The following is a 21,013-nucleotide window of genomic DNA, read 5'->3' as shown; positions in this document are numbered from 1 at the left end:
TTATGAGTATTTTAGTCGGGTGCTCACTATGTAGGCCCGGCGTGCGTGTGCGGGCTATAGCGCGCGGAGTTTTTCAACGTGGCCTGTTCAATGCCCTTCCTCAGCGACAGAGGCCTACAAGAAGCCCACCGTTTTTCTGGACAGTGTGTTATGATTGATACTGAGATTAAAATAACCCCGAGTATTTTATTTTACAAAAACACTCGAAAAGAAGGCAGCTAGTCCAACCTATGTTGCAATGTTGCCGTCACTTGCAGGCCTGCGACCACGGCTAGCGCAGCTCGGATGACATGCATGTCTCAACCACTGACACTGCATCATGTGCATGATTTAACATGGGGGGAGGAAAACAGACTGCCTGTTACATTTGCGTTGTAAAAAAGTATAAAATGCAGGCCCACTTCTACACAAAACTGATGTAGGCTTAGGCCTATCATGACGTTGACAACCAAGAAACGATTAGGCTGCAGATGGATTTAGACGGGTCAGGATCAGAAGTCAGTCAAGGCTTCACCGTAGAAGGAGACTTGGGGTTTGGACATGGCTTAAAACCCGGAGCCGTATCGGTCATGTCCTTGGTTGAATCAAGGGAACCAGTTGATATGATTGGATGTGATGGTATTAACTTTGAAGACATGAGCGAGCAACAGTCATTCCGCCGGTTTCTGTCTTTATCTGGAAGAGACGTGAAAGAAATCAACCATGACTTAAGAAGACGCCATTCTGCACCGCAAGCTAGACAAGACATGCAGACACAAAACAACGAGTGTTCCTATGGTAACCATCATTTGAGACCCACCAAGAGGAGGTCTGGCTTCTTTGAAGGTTTAAGAGCATTTCTTCTGAGAAGCACTACTCTTAAGCACCTCCTGGATGGTGGTGGTAAGATTCATTGCATTTTGGCCGATAGCGACTGAAGCATTACATGTACTCACAGGGGAACCACAGTCAGAGATGGACAGTGATCAAATTATTTCATTTTACTACTTAGGGTAGATTTTGTATCTTCAAGTTGTCATCAAGATGTGAACTTGTGTTTAATTCTTGGAGTCATTAAAGAATATTAAGCCAGTAACTCAAAAATGTAGGCCCTAATATTCTGTAGAAATGAATGGCTACGCAGTCAAATACACTGTAAAGCACATGTATATGCACATGTACCGAGAATGTTGAAAAGTTCCATGCATTGGATACTGGAGCCAGAATAATGGGGCAGCTCGGTCAGTAGAGGACACAATTTTTTTCCTTGAAAGAAAGGAAAGGTTGATACAGCACATGAATTGAATAATTAAGTCCAGCATACAATATCTCCTGGGGAGTGGATATGTGGATATGGGATATATTTAACGGAACTGGGTTCAGAGGCGAGGAAGAGGGTGCTATTTCCCCTTTTAATAAATCCTCAAAGAGGGATGATTCTCTACATGTACGCAATGTGAATTGAATGGGGAAGATCAATAGCATTAACATGTTTATATGTACATACATGTATGTCTAAAGTAGCTCCTGCAGAGAGTGGTAGATACATGTACTTATACACAGATGTACCGATACAGACACAACATTAGCACAAGCAGCCAGGCATGACAACATATTGCTAAAGCCAGCTACATTTATCCCCACTGTATACTAGGAGGGACAGATGAGTATACTTGTGCCAATTATGAATATAAACTAAGCATATATTTGTTTTTAGATTCTGGATTGCTGGATGGAGGTGATGGCACATGGAGTCAGAAGGATTTTACTCAGCTTGAAGCAGCTACCCAGGTATTCTTACTTCTTAGAAATGATCTACAGACACATGCATCGTGTACATGCATGGTGCATTCAAAAATTAGATTTGAAATTAATCTTTTAAGGTTGATGTTTGCCAACAGGAAGTTGCTGTGTTGCAGAATGAATTGGAAGCAGCAAGAAAGCAGCTTGATAGTAAATACAGAGCCATCAAAATATTACAGAGTCAGGTCAGCAGCATTTTGCAGTCCTAGTTAAATAAAGATGTGTACATGTACATGTATGTAGGAATCCTCCTTCACATGTATATTGCAAGCATAGTGTTTATTCTGAAGTATTTTTGAACAAGGTTTCAGCAATAATGCTGGAAATGGGTAGATACATGTACATGTACTTGGGTAGGCATTAAATTACTAACAGGTGTGACAGCGTTGGCAAGGCATACTGCTTTACAAATTTTGTACATCGTGTATAAAGTCCATCCATCTGTCCACGTAACATTGTTGTACTGCAGGTCAGTGAGCGCAATGTGGAGTGGGACACATTGTCATACAAAAACAAACAATTCCCTTTGATTGCAAATGCAGGGTACAAAAAGTCACTGCTGCATATTTTAATGCAATCAATACATGTAAATATGATGAAAGATTTCTGCAAAGGAGGATACATTACAGACGCAGCAACAGATGCACAGTTTGCTAAGTTAATCATTTCCAGGGGGTACTTTAATGAACGTACTGTACATGTTATGGGCAATAGCGATGAAATGATTTTCAAAGTGGAGAGCCAGTTATGAAATCATCAGGCATCATTAGACATTAATGGACCAATTCATTAAATTTTACTCTATAATAGGATTGACCTGTCAAAATTTGGGTCCATGACACTTGATATCTCTGTCTGCTTCTGCTTCAGTAGCAAGGGAAAAATTGGCTGCAGGTTCCCATGGAGACAGAAGTAAAAACTAAAAACTGGAAAAAAGAAGTCCTGAATGTTGTACGTGTAAATATGTATGTATGTACCAAAATGTCCTTACTGTTGAGAGTGAGTGAGAAATGTACACACTAACTGTTGTTTCCCTTTCTTTACTCATCACCAATTGTATACATACATGTACCTTTAGGTTGCACATGTAAGTTGTATTTTTGAATATTTTCATTGGGGAACTTCTCTGTTACCATGGTTACATGTAGCTCTCGCATGATATTTTTCTTAAGCATGCCACACAGTCTACCTATATTAGTTTATTTTCATGTGCCACGGCACCTGAAAAGGTGGAAGGTTAGACACTTTACTTTGGAATTTTTTTTGAGGGTCCTCTGAATTTTGTAATTATATACATGCATGTGTGATATGCTGTGTAGCTGCATTAATGCTGCATTGGCAAAAATGACCATTTTCATTTCAGCCATATGAAGAAATAAGTAAAACGTTCACCTAAACAAGTACATCTCCTTTTTGTTAAACAATAATGTTGCATGAAGACATGCACATTATACACAGTTCGTCATAGCCAAGATGATTTGAGTGTAACAGATTCATTTTGCTTTGCATGATCTGCTGGGTTCTCAAAGTTTTTTCATTCAACCTGACATCCAATAGCAACTTTCTAGTGGGTAGCTCATAAATGCCTGTGCCTGTATGTGTCACTTACCAGTTTTAACTTAACTAAAGCACATGTACATTGCACAGTACATGAATCTCATCACTACTCGTATGTTTTTTGGCAGGCTATAATGATTAACAAAGAGAAGACAAAATCTATTCAGCAGGCTGAAAATATGAAGAAATCACTGGAAGATGTAAGACACCTTTATACTCGGATATTGATCACTTCAACATGGACATGTATTAATGCACTGTGAGAAAAATGCTTTCCTTGCTATGTTTATTAGGATATTAACACTAGTCTGTAATGTTTAAGCAGTTGTCTGTTTTTTGCTTTGATTAAGTTGGTGTAATCAGTGCCATCAGGATTGAATTGAGATGGCTATTTCTAGCTTTTTGTGCTGTCCTTGACAATGCCCTGGATTTGTATGTATTTTTTTATTTCGTTTGAGTTAATTCAGTTGTTTGTACATGTACATGTATATAATCATTTGTAATCTGCATGGGTGTTATCAAATAAAACAAAACAAAAAAGAAACAAACATGTACATGCTTGTATAGGGAAAATGTGAAGGAAAAGACTATGCAAAGCAAAGAGGTACAATTTAAAAAGAGGGGATAGAATCACAATAAATTATGGACTCTGATCACACAGAAAATTGAATGTATGTGTTAGAATGGTTAAGAAATGTACTTGTATTTGTTGCTGTTTCAAGGAGGTAAATTCCTTACAGTTTGATCTGACTACAAGTGAAGAATATTCGTTGCTTAGTCAACAGACCTGGGCTGAAAGATTTAACAGGTAAGATGATGACAGAATCTGTAACTTTTCTCTGTATCATTTATAATTACATATCTATTCTTTAATAAACACATTGACACTTTAGCAGTTGTATATGCATGCAGTCAGCGAGAGAAAGTAGAGGCATCCCTGTTTAGTTTCAGTACTTGTGTTGTCGTTATTTTTTTTCTCTTAGCACTTATGTTAGTTTGAATGGTTTTTGTTGCTAGGGTTTGTCTGGAGAATGAGACTCTTGTTGCAACATTACAAGCTAGAACAGAACAAGTTCGGTGGATTCAACTTGAAAAGAATGGTAACATGGACACATGATGGAATGCTGCATTTGCATTAAGTGCTTGTGCCAAGCTTATTAAAGCGGAATTGTCGTAATTGTTTCTTTGTGCTTCAGTTTTTAGACTTCTTGGTGCTATAATTTGATGTTTTTTTAACTCTTATTTCTGTCCCTTGATGTATTTTGAATTGTTGGTAGTGAAGTGTTTTTATGTTTGTGTACATATTGTAGCAATGAAGCGCGAACGTGATGAACTCCTTGCTAGGATGGATGCGAAGGAACGCTTACAGTATGATAGACACAAATCGGCGACAAGTGATGCCTTTTTGTACAACTCATTAGCACAGGTGCATGTTGTCTACAGTCTTAACCCAGATCCCTCCTTCCAAGATCTACATATAGTGTACCTGCTATTATAAGGAGTCCACTCTTTTCCATCACACAAAGCCATTAGCTCCACTCCACTAGACTTTTCATTATGATAACCACTACCTGCCGGGTGGATTTCTCTTGAGCGGGATGTGATGGCGGGATCTTTTCAAGATTTTCCGTTTTCAAATTCTTCAATACTTCATGTGTTCATTCACTAGACGTTTACACCCACACGAACGACTCTCTGGTTGCTGCTCTAATCTGTCAGGCCCCTTCATTGACAGCTGAGTATTCAACCCAAGCCTGCAGCCCTGTATAAGAGAGCCCAGAATTGTGTGGCATTGCATAATTTCCTTTGTTCCGGTGAATGCCAGTAGTGTCTTTTCGTATGAGGCTGGATTAGCGAGCAGCGGTGTTGTGTGACTCATCAATGGAGCCTTGGAGCACTTTTGTCCACGGTGCTAATCTGCGTGCGCGCTATACCCAAACAGTGGTGTACTGTTTCAAAACAGTGCAGGACTACCTTTGAAAGATGGAAGGCGAAAAATGATGGCAATTCCCAGCAGCAGGTCTTTTTTTTCAGAGTACAGTCTTTTATTACACAGACCAGCTCTTTTGTCCAAAACCGGGCACCCTGGCTCTGCGTATAAACACACAGTACCCAAAACTGGGCTCCCCGGCAGGAAGTGATTAAACAACCTAGTGTCCTTGCCTAGTTTTCTCACACTGTCATGTTACATGTACATGTACCATGTGGTGTGCCATCATGTTAAGCCCGACACGTATGTGTACATGAACCAACCCAACCCTAGCATATTACTTCCTATGTGTATGCCCATTAACTCTTAACCATATGTGGCCCCACCAAGTACAACTCCATTACAGAACATATACATGTAGTACATATATTCAGATATAGATTATTAGTTTAATATGCATTTTGTACAGGTGCAAGCTTGACATCTGCGTTCGTGCTGTTTTGATATTTTCTTCTATAGCAGTTTGCAGTCTTGGGGGCATGTTTATGTAGGGGTAGTAAACCAGAGCCATGTGGATGTGCAAAAGCTGCTGCAAGACTCAAGAAGGAAAATGACATCCTCAAAGATGAGGTTAGTATCTCACAAGTGATTGTGATGACATTGTTAAGTTTATTTGTAATGCCATTGTATATGTAATAGTCCATTCAGGAAAGTGCCTTTTTATCAGCAGTGTTCTCTTTGATTATTGTTTAGAAGTGGATGCATGGCCTTCATAAGTGACTATGAATGTACATGCCTTTCAGTTTTGAAACCCTCCTAGCAGAACATTTTGTTCTTCAAGTGTGGATGCAATTTACATTTTATTAAATCTGTTTTTTACCACATTTTCTTGTGCTGTCGTTTTAATAATAGTGTCTTGTTCTGCATCTAATGTGTGGATAAACTCAGAATGTAACGGCTGTCACTTTAAGGATTAGACGTGGTACAAGTAGGAACAAGTTTTAATAAAATGCCCTGTTGTGGTCATGGATCTGAAGGTGGATAAACTCCAACAGAATCTTGAGGCTGTCACCCTGAAGGCAGACTCGTTTAGGACAGCATTTGATAATCAGCTGGATCAGAACTCACAACTGGGGCAGCAAATCCAGAAAATATGTTGTGAGAGGAGATCACAGGGACAAGATGAAGTTCATCACTGGAGGAAGAATGATGCCCCAAAAGGTAAATGACACTGAAATGACAACTCAGCAAAAACATAAGAGTAGAAATGCAGTGGAATAAGTTTTTCAATTTGTATGTGTGGCTTTGGGAAATAAACATTAACATATGGTTTAGTTTTCTTTTTTTTAAATCTTGCCCCAAACAAAGCATTTTTATGAGGAATCTACCAGAATCATAAACTTCAGTAAAACCCATCATCATCAGTAAAGGCTTGAATTGGTGGAGAATTTGTTACAGAAATGTATGAACATTTGGAAGATGAAAGTAATGAAGCAGTCTTTAAAATTTTATTTCAGTTGGATGCTTTGATAATGAAAACAGCTGTAGATCAAGATCAATCACAAGGACTGACCATCACCATAAACTCAGCAGTGAGACTGGCAAAGCATGTAGGAGTACAGCAATTCAAGTTTCAGATCCTCAGCTTGATTTGATCGGTACATTGACAGATTTGGTAAGAAAGTGGCTCGTTTTTTTTTTCTTATGGAACATGCATCAACCCTTGGAACATTTTGTTGGTTTCTGGGTTTTTTGTCTTTGTGCATGTATTTCTTTTTGTTTTAGAACACATGTACATAAGTATTCTACTAACCTGGCTAAATTCTTTGTCCATACTGCTCTCAATTGCAATTACAAATTAATCCTGAACAAAACAGTTTCTTCGCTTTAACCATTTTTCTCAACTAACAAAGTCCACTGTATTATATCTTGAGTATTTGATAATTTCTTGTTCAGCTTAATGACAAGACAGAGGCACTTGCTCATCAACGCTTGGTCGCGAAGATGCTTGCAAGGAAGATGCAGGAACTAGAAAAGACAATGAAACAACTGAATGAATACAGTAAATGATGATGCCTGAAGTATGCACTAATGAGAAGAGTTACAGCAATCATGCATTGTGAGATTAAACACTGAAACTGAAGGTTTTTCATTTAGTGGTGTCAAATGGTATGCATTCTACTTACCTTGAAGTTGATGTGAATTTTAAAAAAAGTTGGTTATTTGAAATTCAAAAATTTATGTAGGATAAGGTTTATTTTCTGGAAATGTTGATTAAGTCATGCTCTATTTTAACTTGATACGGTCACAAGATGCCCAATTTATTTGATAGTATTTTCGTGTCTATTATTTACATTCATGTTCCACATATTTATTGAACAGTACTAACTTGTTTGCATATAATTATTCCATCATCATGGTGTCAAGAAAAGTCTAGCCACACTCAGAAAGTGGCACCAGCTCAGCAAAGTTTTTAAATGTAGCCATTGTAGTATTGTCTTGTGCAATGTTGTACACAGAAACTGAAAGGGGCAATGTTTTACTTCTACAAGTACATGTAAGAGAGATTTAGTCATTCAGGTTTTGTTGTTCGAAGCCTAATTTTATATTGTAATCCAAAGCACAATGACCGAAATTTTGAAAAAAAAACAAACATTTGACGTATGTAAATGAAGACATTTATGCTTTAAGAGTGGAGTAGATACAGTCACATTGAATCAAACTTTCCAAAGTTCAATAAAGCCTTCTGAATCAAACAGAGAGTAAATGACTGTCTTTATTAACAGGTATGTTCATTGTTCATCTTGAGGCAGTTACTGAGACTACGTGGAATGGAACTAAAATCTCAGTTGCCTTGGTAGTGGAAGTGTTCTGTATTGAAGATACGTGCACAGTGTGCAAAATTTGCCTTCTAGTAAAGGATCTAATACTGTTACCCAAAAACAACTGTATTGCATTTTAAGTATGGTAAATGACCAAACACCAGAATTGACCCTTCTTTAATAATAACTGTTTATGGGTTTGACATTTAAGGGCAATTCAATTGTAAGCAGTAATCTGTGAACCATGCCCCAGCTAATTTACATACCATGTATGTACCAAAAGGGAAACATTTTTTAGTCTTTAAACAATCTCCTTGCATATGAATACTGACATTTGGAGTCAATAAAAACGACCCCTTCACAAATAACTTCATTTGTTGGGAGTGATACATGTGCTACTGGTCAATCCTGTGACATCTGTTATGTATAATTCTGCCATTAGCCAAATTGTGTTTTTCTTCTCATTTATGGATGTGGAAGATTCTATACCTTGACACAAATAAGGTATTTGTGAAAACCAATGATTGGATGGTTGTCTTTACACAAAGTTATTCATCATAATAGTATGGATCAGTTAAGTAATGCTGAAAACCAAGTGCAAAAGAAATCTACGTCATATATAATGTATGTACATGCATTTTATACAAAAATGTTAAAAAACTGCAAAATATACTCTGTGCATTATTATAGAATATTTATGTGATAATTGTCTAATGACCTCTGGTTTGCAAATGAATGTGCTTATTTCATGAAATTTTAAACCAGTGGAATTGCAGCGAAATTGCTGTATGAATTCACGATTTCAAAAGGATGTATCTGTTATAACTGATGAATAATGTAAGTGCTAGGAACAACAGTAATGGTCCTTTGAACAAGCATACAGTGATATTTACAAACCAGTGACACTGAGAAATTCGTAAACATACTAATCTACTAACTCAACACATCCTTGGTACAAAAAATAGTTGTCCATGTACAAGTTAACAAAATAGCAACTCTGATACAAATGTATGCAAAATTCTATTACTCTAGCATGTGTGTACTTTAACTCAAATATGTTACATAAAACGTGAATAGACACACATGTACCTTGGTATTTTTAATTTGACAGTGAACACATCATTTCTACTTGCCAAGAATCAAATTAATATTTATACGGGGCATGACCAGCTGGTCTGCATGATATCTGTGTGATTGGTAAATCCAGTATAAACTCCCTAACTTGCCTTTTTTGTAACAGTCTTTCACATTGTAAATAAAGCAGATCATAGTGATTTATTGTGCAAATTAACCCACATATTAAGCAGTCGTGCCCAACTCTGACATACACTGTCCGCTAATGTTCCACAATCTTTTCTTCTGTTAGCACTATCAAAACAATGTTTATATAATGGATTTTGCCCAAACACTGTATGCTCAGTGATTGTCCGAGAGCTTGTGAAAAATTCACAAGCTTACTCAAGTAGGACTCAAACCCACGACCTCCTGCTTACTAGTGCAGACTACTTAACGACTCGAACACCGAGCTTGCTGGGGTTGACTGGCCGGTCTGTGTCAGGTGTAGCAGCAGGTACCACGAACTATTTCAAGATATATTTTTGAAATGTAAGCAAGCTCTCGGACAAGCACTGAGCATTCAGTGTTTATCAATATATACGTTGGGTAAGGGCTGAACCCGTTATATAAATTAACATCTCCCCAATGCAAAATATATCTTGAAATACAATGAAGGTTCTCCTTGGACAATGTGTTAATCAACTTGACTGCCATTTTAGTACATAAAGCTGTGAACACAGCAACAGAACTGTTATACTACAGTCAGTGTACATGTACATGTACATTGTAGACACGCCCTTTTTTTAGGAACACAAAGGCTGGAAAAAGAAATTAATGCAGAAGTTATAAAGCTTAATAAGATAGAATATAGTAAATGCATGCAATTACAAATGAGCAATCACTTATGAATACCATAATAAAACCCAAATCTACTGAATGCAATTATTACCAAGTTTATCACACCATTAATCTTGAATACGATATGCTTTTCCACACCATGATTTCAAACACCAAGTGTTGTCACATGGTTTAATGAATACATGATGCCAAAAAATAAAGACCTACACGAAATCATAACAATAGCATCCCTTCATCTAATCACTAATTGTAGATTATATCACACTGACTATATAATAGCCTACCCCATGCTTAAAAAATGCATCAATAAAGAAGTTCAAGTGCAGTTCAGAGGGCTTTTAGGCACTTGCCAAAATATCAGGGGAGAATAGGAAAATTCCAGATAAAATGACGTTCTGAAATGTTTACCTTGTACCACCAACATAATGTCTTCCCTACTGTGTTGTGAAACTCCCCTAACCAGCCGATATCTTTGAGATAATACTATTCACAATTGGACCACTGACCAATTTCATTTGGTACAAAGTGTACATAAAAGCAGGACCCACGGGCACCATTTCATGTCATTGCATATCTTGCGAGTCACCAATAATAATAAGCACCTTCCTTTAAAAATATCATCAGGTGGAAAATTTCAGGAGCCAGTTTATAAGCAAATAATGGACATTTATCAACAAACAAATCCAGACACAAGTATATATGTCTGAAGATGCAATAACCTTTGGTTGGGGCTTGTGTACAACATGCAAATAATATATCAGATTAAAGACACAAACCGACATACAGGATGTTGTGGTAAATTGACAAAATATACAGAATTCCTACAGAAACCATCATTAAAAATGCACAACAAACAAAATGCTACAAAAGAAAGGAGCTATTAAAATAAGCTAGAAATCATAAACATCTCATCTAAAACATGATTATCGATTTTTAAAATAAATAAACCCCATGATTTCACAAATTATCAGAACCTGCTACAAAACACTAACGATAAAATAAATCTTGTAAAAAGCAACTTGCTACAAACTAACTTGAATTATCAGTACGTCATGTATGATTAAAAGTGTGACTCAAGATGACCAAATCTGCAAAACCTTCCAAGAGAATATTGTGTATATGCCACAATTCATCAAGCTTTCCAATGATTAATAATTCACATTTTAATTGATTGAAAATTATTTTGCTACATGTAGATGATACTTCAAAGACTACACTAATTTAACCCTAACAGTCCCCAATGTTACAAAGTACTACTTAGTAGTAAAATGTAGTATTCAGCCCTGTCGCTTGTAAGAGGACATGACATTATTATTCTCTGAAGCCATAAAATACAAAAGAGAAGACAATGTACCATACAGTGCTGTGGCACTATGAATGCATGGTTTCATTGTTCTCTGTATATGTAACAATGGAATAAACCTAGCCAGAAATATTAATTTGTAGCGCTAGGTCCTTCAGGCTCAGAGTGTTACGTAGTATTTTGTAAGACTGAGTACACTAAGACAAACAACGCCCGGTACTTTTAGGGATAAAGTAGAAGGTATCAAATAAAAGTGGGAGGTACATGAATCAGACTCGTTCTAAAAGTTTTCATCACCTTAAGCCCTATTGGTATTAACTTCATGCCCTGATTATTCTGCAAGAGGCAAGATATATTGACAAAATCATGGAATAAACTACACCAACACCAACGTTTTTGACTCCCCTTATGTACAATATTTGTACACCCCTTGTACATGTACATGTGTCATGTGTATTAAGGATTCAGGACTTTCATATATTTATGGGTTTTAGGAGGGTGTTCAATGCCACTTAGACAAATGTTGCTCGCATTGTGCGGCCATCTTTGACAACAGTCTCCCATTTGTCACGATTTATCCTTTGGTGTTGTACACCATTTGCTGCCTTCCACTGAAGACTGATGCCTTGTTTTGGTTCCATGTTACCTGAAATAATATCATTCTTTGCGAGTACATTCTGTGAAGCAATGTTGTCAGTGGCGACATCCTGACGAGCACTGTTTTCTACAGCCATGCTCTGAGAAGCAATATTTTGTGAATAATTTTGCTGCAAACTGTTGGAGCTATCCTGATATGCAGAAGCAGAATGTGTGATCCTTGGCTGTGAGGTATCACAGAATACTAAGTCATCGGTGGAAGAGCTTTGCTGTGAAGCCAAGTGTTGGGAAGAATTTTGCTGAGAAAAGTCTAGTACGGAAGCATTTATATTCTCTGGACCAAATAATGATCTAAGAACATCAGGCCTTGAACTCACTGATGGTTCACTTTCTCTGAGAGTATGAGGGAAATTATCTTGGTGATGGAAGCCATGACCTCGTGAATCACTGTCAAAATCCTCCTCTGGATATGGGGTCATGACTAAGTCATGAGTCGAAGGTGAAGGGAGTCGTGGGGAAAGTGCATCGTCACTTAGAGAGCTATCACCAAAGTTAACAGAATCAGTGTCTGTTAGAGGCTGGTTTGACATATCCGAAGCATGACCTGGCAGAGTGCTACCTTGAATATTACCACTCTGACCTAATGACATCACCTTATCCTGGGACATGAGAGGTGGTGGTGGAGAATAGTTGGCTTCATCTAGATTTAATGTATGGTTAAGTTGGCCATCTGGAAGAGGAGGTAGGAATGTCTCGCGTTCAGATGTTGATTTGGTTAAAGTTTGATCCAAATCATATTCTTCGCCTCGGTAACCTTCATCGCGGTGCTGGTTGCCTTGAAGATGCCTGCCATGATGCTGAGCTCTAAGATAATTGTATCCCAAACTGCGATCATTTAATTCAGTGGAATAGCTCAAATCTCGGGCACCAACATCACCCCCAGCAGCAACCGAAGAATCAGTTAAATAGGTGAAAGGACTACACTTCTCATCATTCATGTCTGTCTGAAGGTTGTTGTGTGTGACACCATGATATCCAAAGCCACAATCTACCAAATCCAGGTTATCATCGTAATCATGCCTTGCATTACCCGTTGCCATCATGGACTCATTGAAACTGATTGGAGTAATGTCACTTGAGCGCCCTCTACTGCCAAATATAGCTTCAGCTTGTATGTGTGATGGTATGATTCCTTCTCCAAGTCCTAAATCCTCGTTGTAAGGTGTTGGTGGGGTTGACTTGCATCTCACTGCCATGTCTTTGAATTGTTTACTCTTTTCATGGATCTGCAAGAAGTCTCCTTTATCACTCTGGTAAGGGGTACCCAGTGCACTCTGGGAACGATTCTTTGTATTCTTGTTTGGTTTCTTCAAGAAGTCTGGCAAGTCTAGATTACGAATAGTCAGACCACGCTGATCATCCATTCTCCGACGCTGAGCCTTTGAAAGCATTGAGTACAACTCTGAAAAAATTTAACAAAAGACCCTAAGATCATTCACTCTTTAACAAAAATACATTTGGAAGTATATTCCTCTCATGTGACCACATCAAGAAATAAAACATATAAGGAACTCACATCTTTGCAGCATGCACAGAAATAATTACAAGCAAGTAGTACATCATCTTCGAGGTATTATTTAGCTTGTCAAAAAGCTCTCTCATTAACACCCAAAGAAAACCCCAAGCCCAACATGTTTTGTCTTTTCTTTTTTGTTAATGTATGTGGGTCATGGAGTATGATCACACTCTGTGAAACAAACCAGAAACAGTGATGCAGTGTGCCATTTAGTAAACTAGTGACTTTGAAAAGAGAGAAAATTGCAACACGTTGCCACACATTGAAAACTCACCTTCTGCATCGTTATTTGTGATTCGGTATTTCCTATTCTGAGACTTCACTGTCTGCACCGAAGTATCAGAATTACTTGGTCTTAGAGTAACAGCTTGACATTTGATGTCAGGAACTGATGTCCTCCCACTATCACGTTGGTTTTCTTTTCCAGAAAACTCATTCTGGAAAACAAATGTAAAAAACGGGGAAAATCAAAAATCAAATTCAAAATCCTGATTCATGGAATGAATCTGCAAATTTAATTTACCAAAGGACTGAGAGGCCCAGCAGCACATCAACTGACACTGTATGTAAATGAAAATTTGTATGATATCCTTGGGAAACACGACTATTGGCCTGAATTATTAAAACCTAATGATTACATAAAATAAAAATAGTTGATTTGAACCTTTAGAAACAAAAATATCTTGAAAACAAACTGAAGAAAAATAATGATCAAGAGCTACACATATCTCATATGTTATTTAAAATATTTTGTCAAAGACATAGGCATTTTTCAGTTCGCACAATTTCATGGCTGATACAAATTTCATTCTGCATGGTTTGTTTGTTTTTTAGTTAGTTACTGTTTACAATTAAAAAAAAACACACCATGCCAGTTTCACTACATGAATGGGTATTAGGAGTACATGCAACTCAATTCTGGAGCATCATGGTGCAGCTACAGGAAGGTTTGACAGTACTCTCTGATGCACACGTATGGTACCAGACAAACCTTGAAATCGTGCAAAAAAACATGAATATTACACTTGTCATTCATCCACAGTAATTTCCCTGTGTTTAATCTTTACAGCTCAGTGGGGCAATCTTTAATAGTGATATCAAATGAAAACCTGAGAAAGTGAAGACAAAGTCAAACCCTAGCCTCATATTGTTGTTGCACGAAGGGTGCAGCTTTTTGGGTCATCTTGGCCTGATTGTGATGGTACACTTACTTGTGAAAGACGTCTTGGAAGATGAACTGGTTGATGAGTTCGTCTTGCATCTTGTTTTCTAATTATGCTATCTTCTGATGCTGCTCTATGCATTGTCCCATTTGGAGCTGGATCAACTCTGGCTCTTACTTGATAATTTCCAGCTGACAGGACAGAGATTTACAATGTTAAGTTTTGGTCTTGTGCATCATATCATCCTATTCACTCATTGTTAAGGTGACAGAGGCCCTAATCAGTCTCAATGCGACATATGCATTATACGATGCATCAAAGTAAACATGTTTTTGCACAATCAACTTACCACCATATTGCTCCAAAGTTTCAATCAGAATCTTCTGCCCATCTAACGATGCAACTGTAATGTCCAGGTCAAGAGGGACTGGTGAACTGTTCTGTAATGACCACAGTAAAAACAAACATAAACTACATGTAAGTAATCTGTGAGCTGAGGTTGAAACTACTTTCAACATATTAAATGCTAACAACCCCTTTGTGGCATTTGGGGTGATTTGGGAGGGCTACAGCTATAAGATACCATATATTAAATACACAAATGATAGCAATTAACCAGCAAAGTACCTGATAATAATATACAAGATCTTCACTTGTGAAATACAAAATAAACTTAATTCAGCGGTACTAATAACATAGTAGACAATATTTGCTGATTTATACTGGCCCTTTTATGATAGTGAGGTTGAGATTAAGATATTCCTTTTTTAAAATGAAGGAACTTTTAACATGACAAAAGGGAGACATTACCAGGTGCACGACAAGTTCATCTAGTTGCAGGTTGTATTTATGTGTGACTGGCCGCAATACCTCAATCAATTTTTTGGTTGGTTTAGACTTGACACCAATGACTCTGTGGCTTGGTAGTTCCATCCTGGAAATGAAAACAATCTCACTTTTTTTCTATGGCTTAAAAGTAAAATTGCAGATTGAACGTACTATGCTTGGAGGGGACAGCATTTTAAGTTTGTTCTAACTGAAGTCTTAAATAATTAAGAGTTATGTACACTACAGAAACATGACAGAGAGACGTGTGCAGGAAGTCCCCACAACTGTCGTTTGTTGTTAGACATAACTGAATGTGTTTGATTTCTACATTTACATTACAATAAACAATAATGGTTTAATACTTACTTGAAGACTACTCTTTGTTCAATAACAATCTCAGCACCTGCCATGGTAGCCATGTCTTGTTGATAGTCAACAATCTATTAGGTGAAATAAAAGAGGAAATGCATTATAATATTACAATGAAAGGATGCAGACTATCCAGAGAGCAACTTAGTCAACGCAAAACAGTTTGATGACTGCTGGACAGTGTTATATTGAAAGCAAATAATACAAAAGAGTTTCAATACAAATGGTTGCAGCATTTGATAAAGCAGCATTTCATCCCAGTATTTACTATCAAATGGACCAACATTTACAAGTTTGAACAGATCCCTCGCAATAGTAACAAAAAATAACCATCCCTCCACAAACATGTAAAGACAAGACAGACAACTTTTATAATACATGAAGACAGAAACCAGTTGAAGTCCCCTCACCATATATTCTAGTTTAATCAAGACAGAGACCATTCCACCTTAGTCAAGTTTGTACAGACATACACATAGCGACATTGCAACAAAATGAAGTGAGCATGCAGTTAAACACAGGCAAAAACAAACACATTGTACCTTTTTCCTGCTCTTAGGATATGACTGTTAAGAATGGTGAAAGAATGTCACTGTTAATACACACACAGATAGTATAACATTCAGAAACTAATGGAGTTTTTACTTCCATGTGATATGCAATAAGAAACTTGTTCACATTAGTGTGAGTTCAGAGATGCTCAGTTCTGACTGAGAAGCACAGGCGATCTACTGTTTTACTGAAGTGAATGGAACAACAAATTTACTACAAGTGTAGACAATCAGAATTCAGCTGCATGCGCATTCAACAGATAGATAATTAAGACTTAGTTATTTCAACATTTTTGTAGGGTTTATGGACATCAATTTACATGTCAGGAGTTGTTGATTACTTGTGACAGCACTGGTAGTCCATTGACTAGAGCATCTCCAAATGTAAATGATTATTAAGCTGAAGCAGGAATGATATACACCTCTTTAGAATCAGCAAGGAATGTTTCGACAGACTGCAAGCTTAGTTGTCGCACATCAAGATGAGGTGTAAGCACATCACGTACAGTAAACCCATGTCTTGCAGGCAACACAACCACATCGTCATTAGGGAAAACCAGTCGGCATGTACCTTCCATTGGAATAGCCTATTAAAATGGGGTTATACACATACATATATTTACACTGTAAATGAAGTGAGAACATTTGATATTGCAGTACAATCTAGCCAGTAGTACATGTACATCTTCTGGCGAGTACTGTTTTAATTTTCATCTTAGTCAAATTGCCAAGGCTACGTACTCTTACTTCTAGATTTCTATATGTTGTATATGCCATACAATATTTTAAATCAGGTCCAAGACAATTCACCTTTCTGTCCCATTTACTAATACTTTCATTTTAAAGTTTTTTTTAACCATTTTACAGGTTCTTAGTGCCTTTTTTATGCCAGTGCAAGTTTGTATATTCATGAGGAAAAGACAAAACCTTTCTGTTGGAACTACCTAGTATTTCAGCAAGCAAAAAAAAAGGTCAAACTTTCAACAGCTGGTGTTAAATTTCTTTTTTTTTGTTTCTGCAATTTGTTGTTTCAGTGCGACTAAATAGGTCAATGGGTAGTTTTCACAGAAATATTTTCAACGAACCTTTTTTTTTGCGATCACAATAAAAACGGAAAAACCCTAAAATGAGCCCCATCAACCTGTTTTGAAATCAGAGCAACAGGAAAAGCACAGAAATTTTTTTAATGTTTTAGAAGTGCATTGTTCAATGAGATAAGTCCAAAAGTAATGCCCATTAATGCCACAGCCCTTTTCAACTGAATAGATACAGGTACCTCTTCATTCTGACTGGCTCTGCTTGTTACAGGGGCCGTCTTGTTCATCAGATTCCCACTATTTGCTGATGGATGACTATGTGACAGTCTCAGAGGTCCTAATAGTTAGTATAAAAATGAGCAAAGGTATCAAAGTTACTAACAAAACACTGGCAAGAAACACACCAACACATGTATGTAAAAACCAACAAGGAAAAAGTCTGCAGTATCATAGCATCTACACATATTAATGAAAGGCTTTTATGTAAGTCTAGAAACTGAAAGTAGCACAGTTATCACAACAGAAATACTTCATAAATTCATACACCAAGTAAAACAAAGAAAATGACAATCAAATAGGGATAGAATCCTATAGAGAGAAAGCTTCCAAATTATCAGAAAAAGTCTTTTCGAGTAGAATCTGGATTCTCAAAATGGTTTCTCCCGTCAATCATGCATTTGAGTGAAAGGGACTGGCAAAAAACCAAAGCTTCCGGCTGAATGTGAAACATACATGTTACTGTAAGGTGGCAGATTGGCCAGGGCAAGTCTCACAGAAACCTTTGATTTTGAAATTGTGTGTGTGTCTAATGAGAGACTAACCATTTCAAGACTTGACACAGGGAGTTTTGTTGTATTCTGAAGATACCTGGCTGGAATGTGCTTAATCTGCACTAAAGTTTTGCAACGATTCAAACAGCACTGTGCACAACCTTCCACTTTCTATGCACTTTCCACAGTGTGAGCACATGCCAACAGCATAAAGTGCACACATCCAGCTTTTGTTGTCTTGACAAGTAATACTTACCTGAATCTGATGTACACACTGTAGATGGTTCCAGTCCACTATTAGGTTTAGTTAAAGCTTTACCTGGTTGCAATGAGTTACATGCAGAAAAATCATACTTTTAAATTAAACTACTATCAACTGATTCCTTTAAATGAGAGAAAAACAGCATTATGTTATCAAATTAAGAAATGAGACACATTCTACAGAAATTTCTCTAGACTTGTTCACATTTACTTGCCTTGAGCACTATTATTATCTTCCCTGCTTTAGCCAAATAATTACATGTAGACTAAGTAGATTTCACTCCAGACACTTTCATATTACATGTCCCCTTTTCATTACTAAGGCTGCGTCACATTCCTTCAAATTTTTACCACCCTGGTGAAACACAATTTAGCCAGGGGATATACTGGGTGCTAGGATACGTATTCGTGTGTACTCAAAGTGTATGTATGTACATTTAAGCGTGTTCTAGTACATTCCTGAACTCCATCAAAGTCGGAGTCTGAGGTAATGAGCATGCAGTTTGAGTCCTGCAGCACCCCTACCCTTCCCTGTAGGCTTGAAGTTTATTTTTTGGTATTGTTTTAAAGTCGAATGGCCCTACCTTTGTTCCATGGCAAAAGTGACTTGCGTTTTTTCTCTGGGCTGTCTGCAGTTGCATCCACACCGTAGGATTTGGAAGATTTCCAAAGCTGATACTGAAATGAGTAACAGATTAACAGAGTACTTTTAATGTAGTAAAACCAATAGTTTAATCGTCAAGAGTGGAAATGTAAAAACTCTGTCTTTCCGAAAACCATGATTCACATTTCCTCATAACACTTACTTCTGGCGCACAAAGACGCATACCGGTATGTTTTACAAAAGCAACCACACTGTGATACGTTATCATCTATTAGTTAAGTTTGACTAACAATAAAGGTGTTCTTTATGCAAGCACGGTATCATAAATAACCCTTGTCCACTTGCACGCACATTCTGATATTAAAACTCTACTGATCATAATATGAATTCTTAATAGTTTTACAATCAGTTCTTCTGAAGTAAGGGATTTGGAAGCATCCAACTCCTTTATATGCTGTGAAATGGTTCTCAGCATTTTGCTGTGTTGAAAGTGATGGCATACCATAACAGGTTCTTTGCAGAAAGCAATATAGAATAGTTAAAAGGCCCTCTATTGTTTGGTTCAAGTTCGTGTAATTGTGTATGACACATGTTTGCTGCACACAATTAAGGAACCAATCACAATAAGGAGCAATTCCTGTATTCAAAGGTACATGCACATCCTATAATACAATGTACAAATGAGAACTTCCTGCAATATGTAACAGAACTACAGTATGGCCAACATCACCTTGAATACACTGTAGGTACATGGAGTAAGCACACATCTCTAATGTCATTTCATTCTGTTGATAGTGGTTCTACAAATGACAACTGATACACAAGTAACCATTTCCTCTTTAGATATGCAGGATATTCTTCACGGGAAAGGCAATGAGAACAGAAACCACCAAGATAAGCACACATGGTTTTATGCTGTAAACAGATCACAAATGATGAATGGGAGTACAGAGCAATTCCTGGATCACAACTTTGTCAACTGTGGCTTTTCCTGGATTGGTTTACCTGGTGCTAGAGGTTAAAGTTCAAGGTCATTTTATACCACATATCTGCCTGCACAGCTCTCCAAGTACCCAGAAATTGGTTTATCAGAGATAACTACATGTAACTCCCAGGGCATATGGACAGACTGCTATAGCAATTCTGACAGGTCTTTCGTGAATGAAAATCATACTGTATTACATGTATCTACAGGTAAGGATTGATTTAACTCATGTACACGGGCATGTACTGAAACGTCAGATTTGTATGGATAGCTAGTCCTTACTTTAAGTCCACAGTAAGGATGCTACAGAGGAAGTGAAAGGCACCAGATCCTCAGCTGGCAGGTCTATAATTGCTTGTTTGATTGGTTTGAAGTTGTCACCAAGTATTATGTAAAAAAAAAATGGAACTAGTAGTCAGGTGACAAGGTGTGACAGTTAACGTGGAAGAGGCTCTTTTGCTGTGGATTACATTGTAATTGAAAGGACCAGAACTGTGACAGATCAAGAAAAAGAAATATTAAGTGACTATGAAGGCTAGGTTGGGAAGGGCTAGTTTGACCATGATGACCAATCAAACGGAGCAGTACAGACACACACAGTCAGAAAAATAGCTGTCACAAAAATGGGCAAACAGGCTACGTATATACATGTACATGTAAGGTTGGGAAGAGAGTACAGATGATGATCAATGCACAGATTTCCACTAATGTACATGAAATACAAGTACCAACACAAACAATGAATTAGAAAGACAGATGGAAATATGACACAGGAAAGTGATTTATTTATATGTGCAGTCCATGATGGTGTGAAAGCTTAATTATGTAACTACATACACGTATAAAATGATCACATTTAAACTATAAAATCTATGACAGGTAAAACTTAACTAATTGCTTGTTCCAATACCAAGCATTACTATGGTTGTATGCATTCCACAACCACACCATCACATACAGGATA

The 21,013-nt window shown here is 37.4% G+C and overlaps 2 protein-coding genes across 12 annotated transcripts in view; one reads left to right on the top strand and one right to left on the bottom strand.

Annotated features, from left to right (window-relative positions):
• Positions 1–46: 46 nt before the first annotated feature.
• Positions 47–11,699, top strand: LOC110990016 (coiled-coil domain-containing protein 125-like). Of its 4 annotated transcripts, none has more exons than XM_087144607.1 (11): positions 47–882; positions 1,697–1,770; positions 1,881–1,967; positions 3,468–3,539; positions 4,062–4,147; positions 4,357–4,439; positions 4,650–4,765; positions 5,792–5,899; positions 6,307–6,490; positions 6,787–6,944; positions 7,226–11,699. In XM_087144607.1, the coding sequence occupies exons 1-11, from the start codon at positions 471–473 to the stop codon at positions 7,337–7,339; spliced, it is 1,494 nt and encodes a 497-aa protein (XP_087000733.1). In that variant the 5' UTR covers positions 47–470; the 3' UTR covers positions 7,340–11,699. The 4 variants fall into 4 exon arrangements, with proteins under 4 accessions (XP_087000733.1, XP_022110475.2, XP_022110476.2 ...); XM_022254783.2 differs by having other exon boundaries at positions 5,789–5,899; XM_022254784.2 differs by lacking the exon at positions 1,881–1,967 and having other exon boundaries at positions 5,789–5,899.
• Positions 8,014–21,013, bottom strand: part of LOC110990014 (regulator of G protein signaling 12-like) — a 32,259-nt gene continuing 19,259 nt past the window's right edge. For 6 of the 8 annotated variants that reach the window (XM_087144604.1, XM_022254774.2, XM_022254773.2 and 3 more), the window contains 11 exons: positions 19,045–19,138; positions 18,456–18,518; positions 17,669–17,766; positions 16,815–16,979; positions 16,384–16,407; positions 15,839–15,912; positions 15,455–15,578; positions 14,994–15,084; positions 14,693–14,835; positions 13,756–13,918; positions 8,014–13,367 (listed from right to left, as the gene is read on the bottom strand). In XM_087144604.1, coding sequence (XP_087000730.1) covers positions 11,821–13,367; positions 13,756–13,918; positions 14,693–14,835; positions 14,994–15,084; positions 15,455–15,578; positions 15,839–15,912; positions 16,384–16,407; positions 16,815–16,979; positions 17,669–17,766; positions 18,456–18,518; positions 19,045–19,138 — 2,586 coding nt within the window. In that variant the 3' untranslated portion in view covers positions 8,014–11,820. The remainder of the gene's footprint in view (positions 13,368–13,755; positions 13,919–14,692; positions 14,836–14,993; positions 15,085–15,454; positions 15,579–15,838; positions 15,913–16,383; positions 16,408–16,814; positions 16,980–17,668; positions 17,767–18,455; positions 18,519–19,044; positions 19,139–21,013) is intronic. The other 2 variants (XM_022254776.2, XM_087144606.1) reach the window with 2 other exon arrangements.

Source organism: Acanthaster planci, linkage group LG13 (genome assembly GCF_054643075.1).
Source record: "Acanthaster planci isolate LZ-2023a linkage group LG13, COTS_SCS, whole genome shotgun sequence".
In the NCBI taxonomy this organism is placed as follows: Eukaryota; Metazoa; Echinodermata; class Asteroidea; order Valvatida; family Acanthasteridae; genus Acanthaster; species Acanthaster planci.
This window is presented reverse-complemented; position numbering and strand designations above follow the sequence as displayed.

Excerpts from the sequence above, each read along its gene's own strand:
- LOC110990016 (XM_022254783.2), top strand. The coding sequence starts at position 471 with ATGGATTTAGACGGGTCAGGATCAGAAGTCAGTCAAGGCTTCACCGTA. Across the intron at positions 1,771-1,880 it reads AGCTTGAAGCAGCTACCCAG|GAAGTTGCTGTGTTGCAGAA; the intron begins GTATTCTTACTT and ends GTTTGCCAACAG. Across the intron at positions 4,148-4,356 it reads TGGGCTGAAAGATTTAACAG|GGTTTGTCTGGAGAATGAGA; the intron begins GTAAGATGATGA and ends TTTTGTTGCTAG.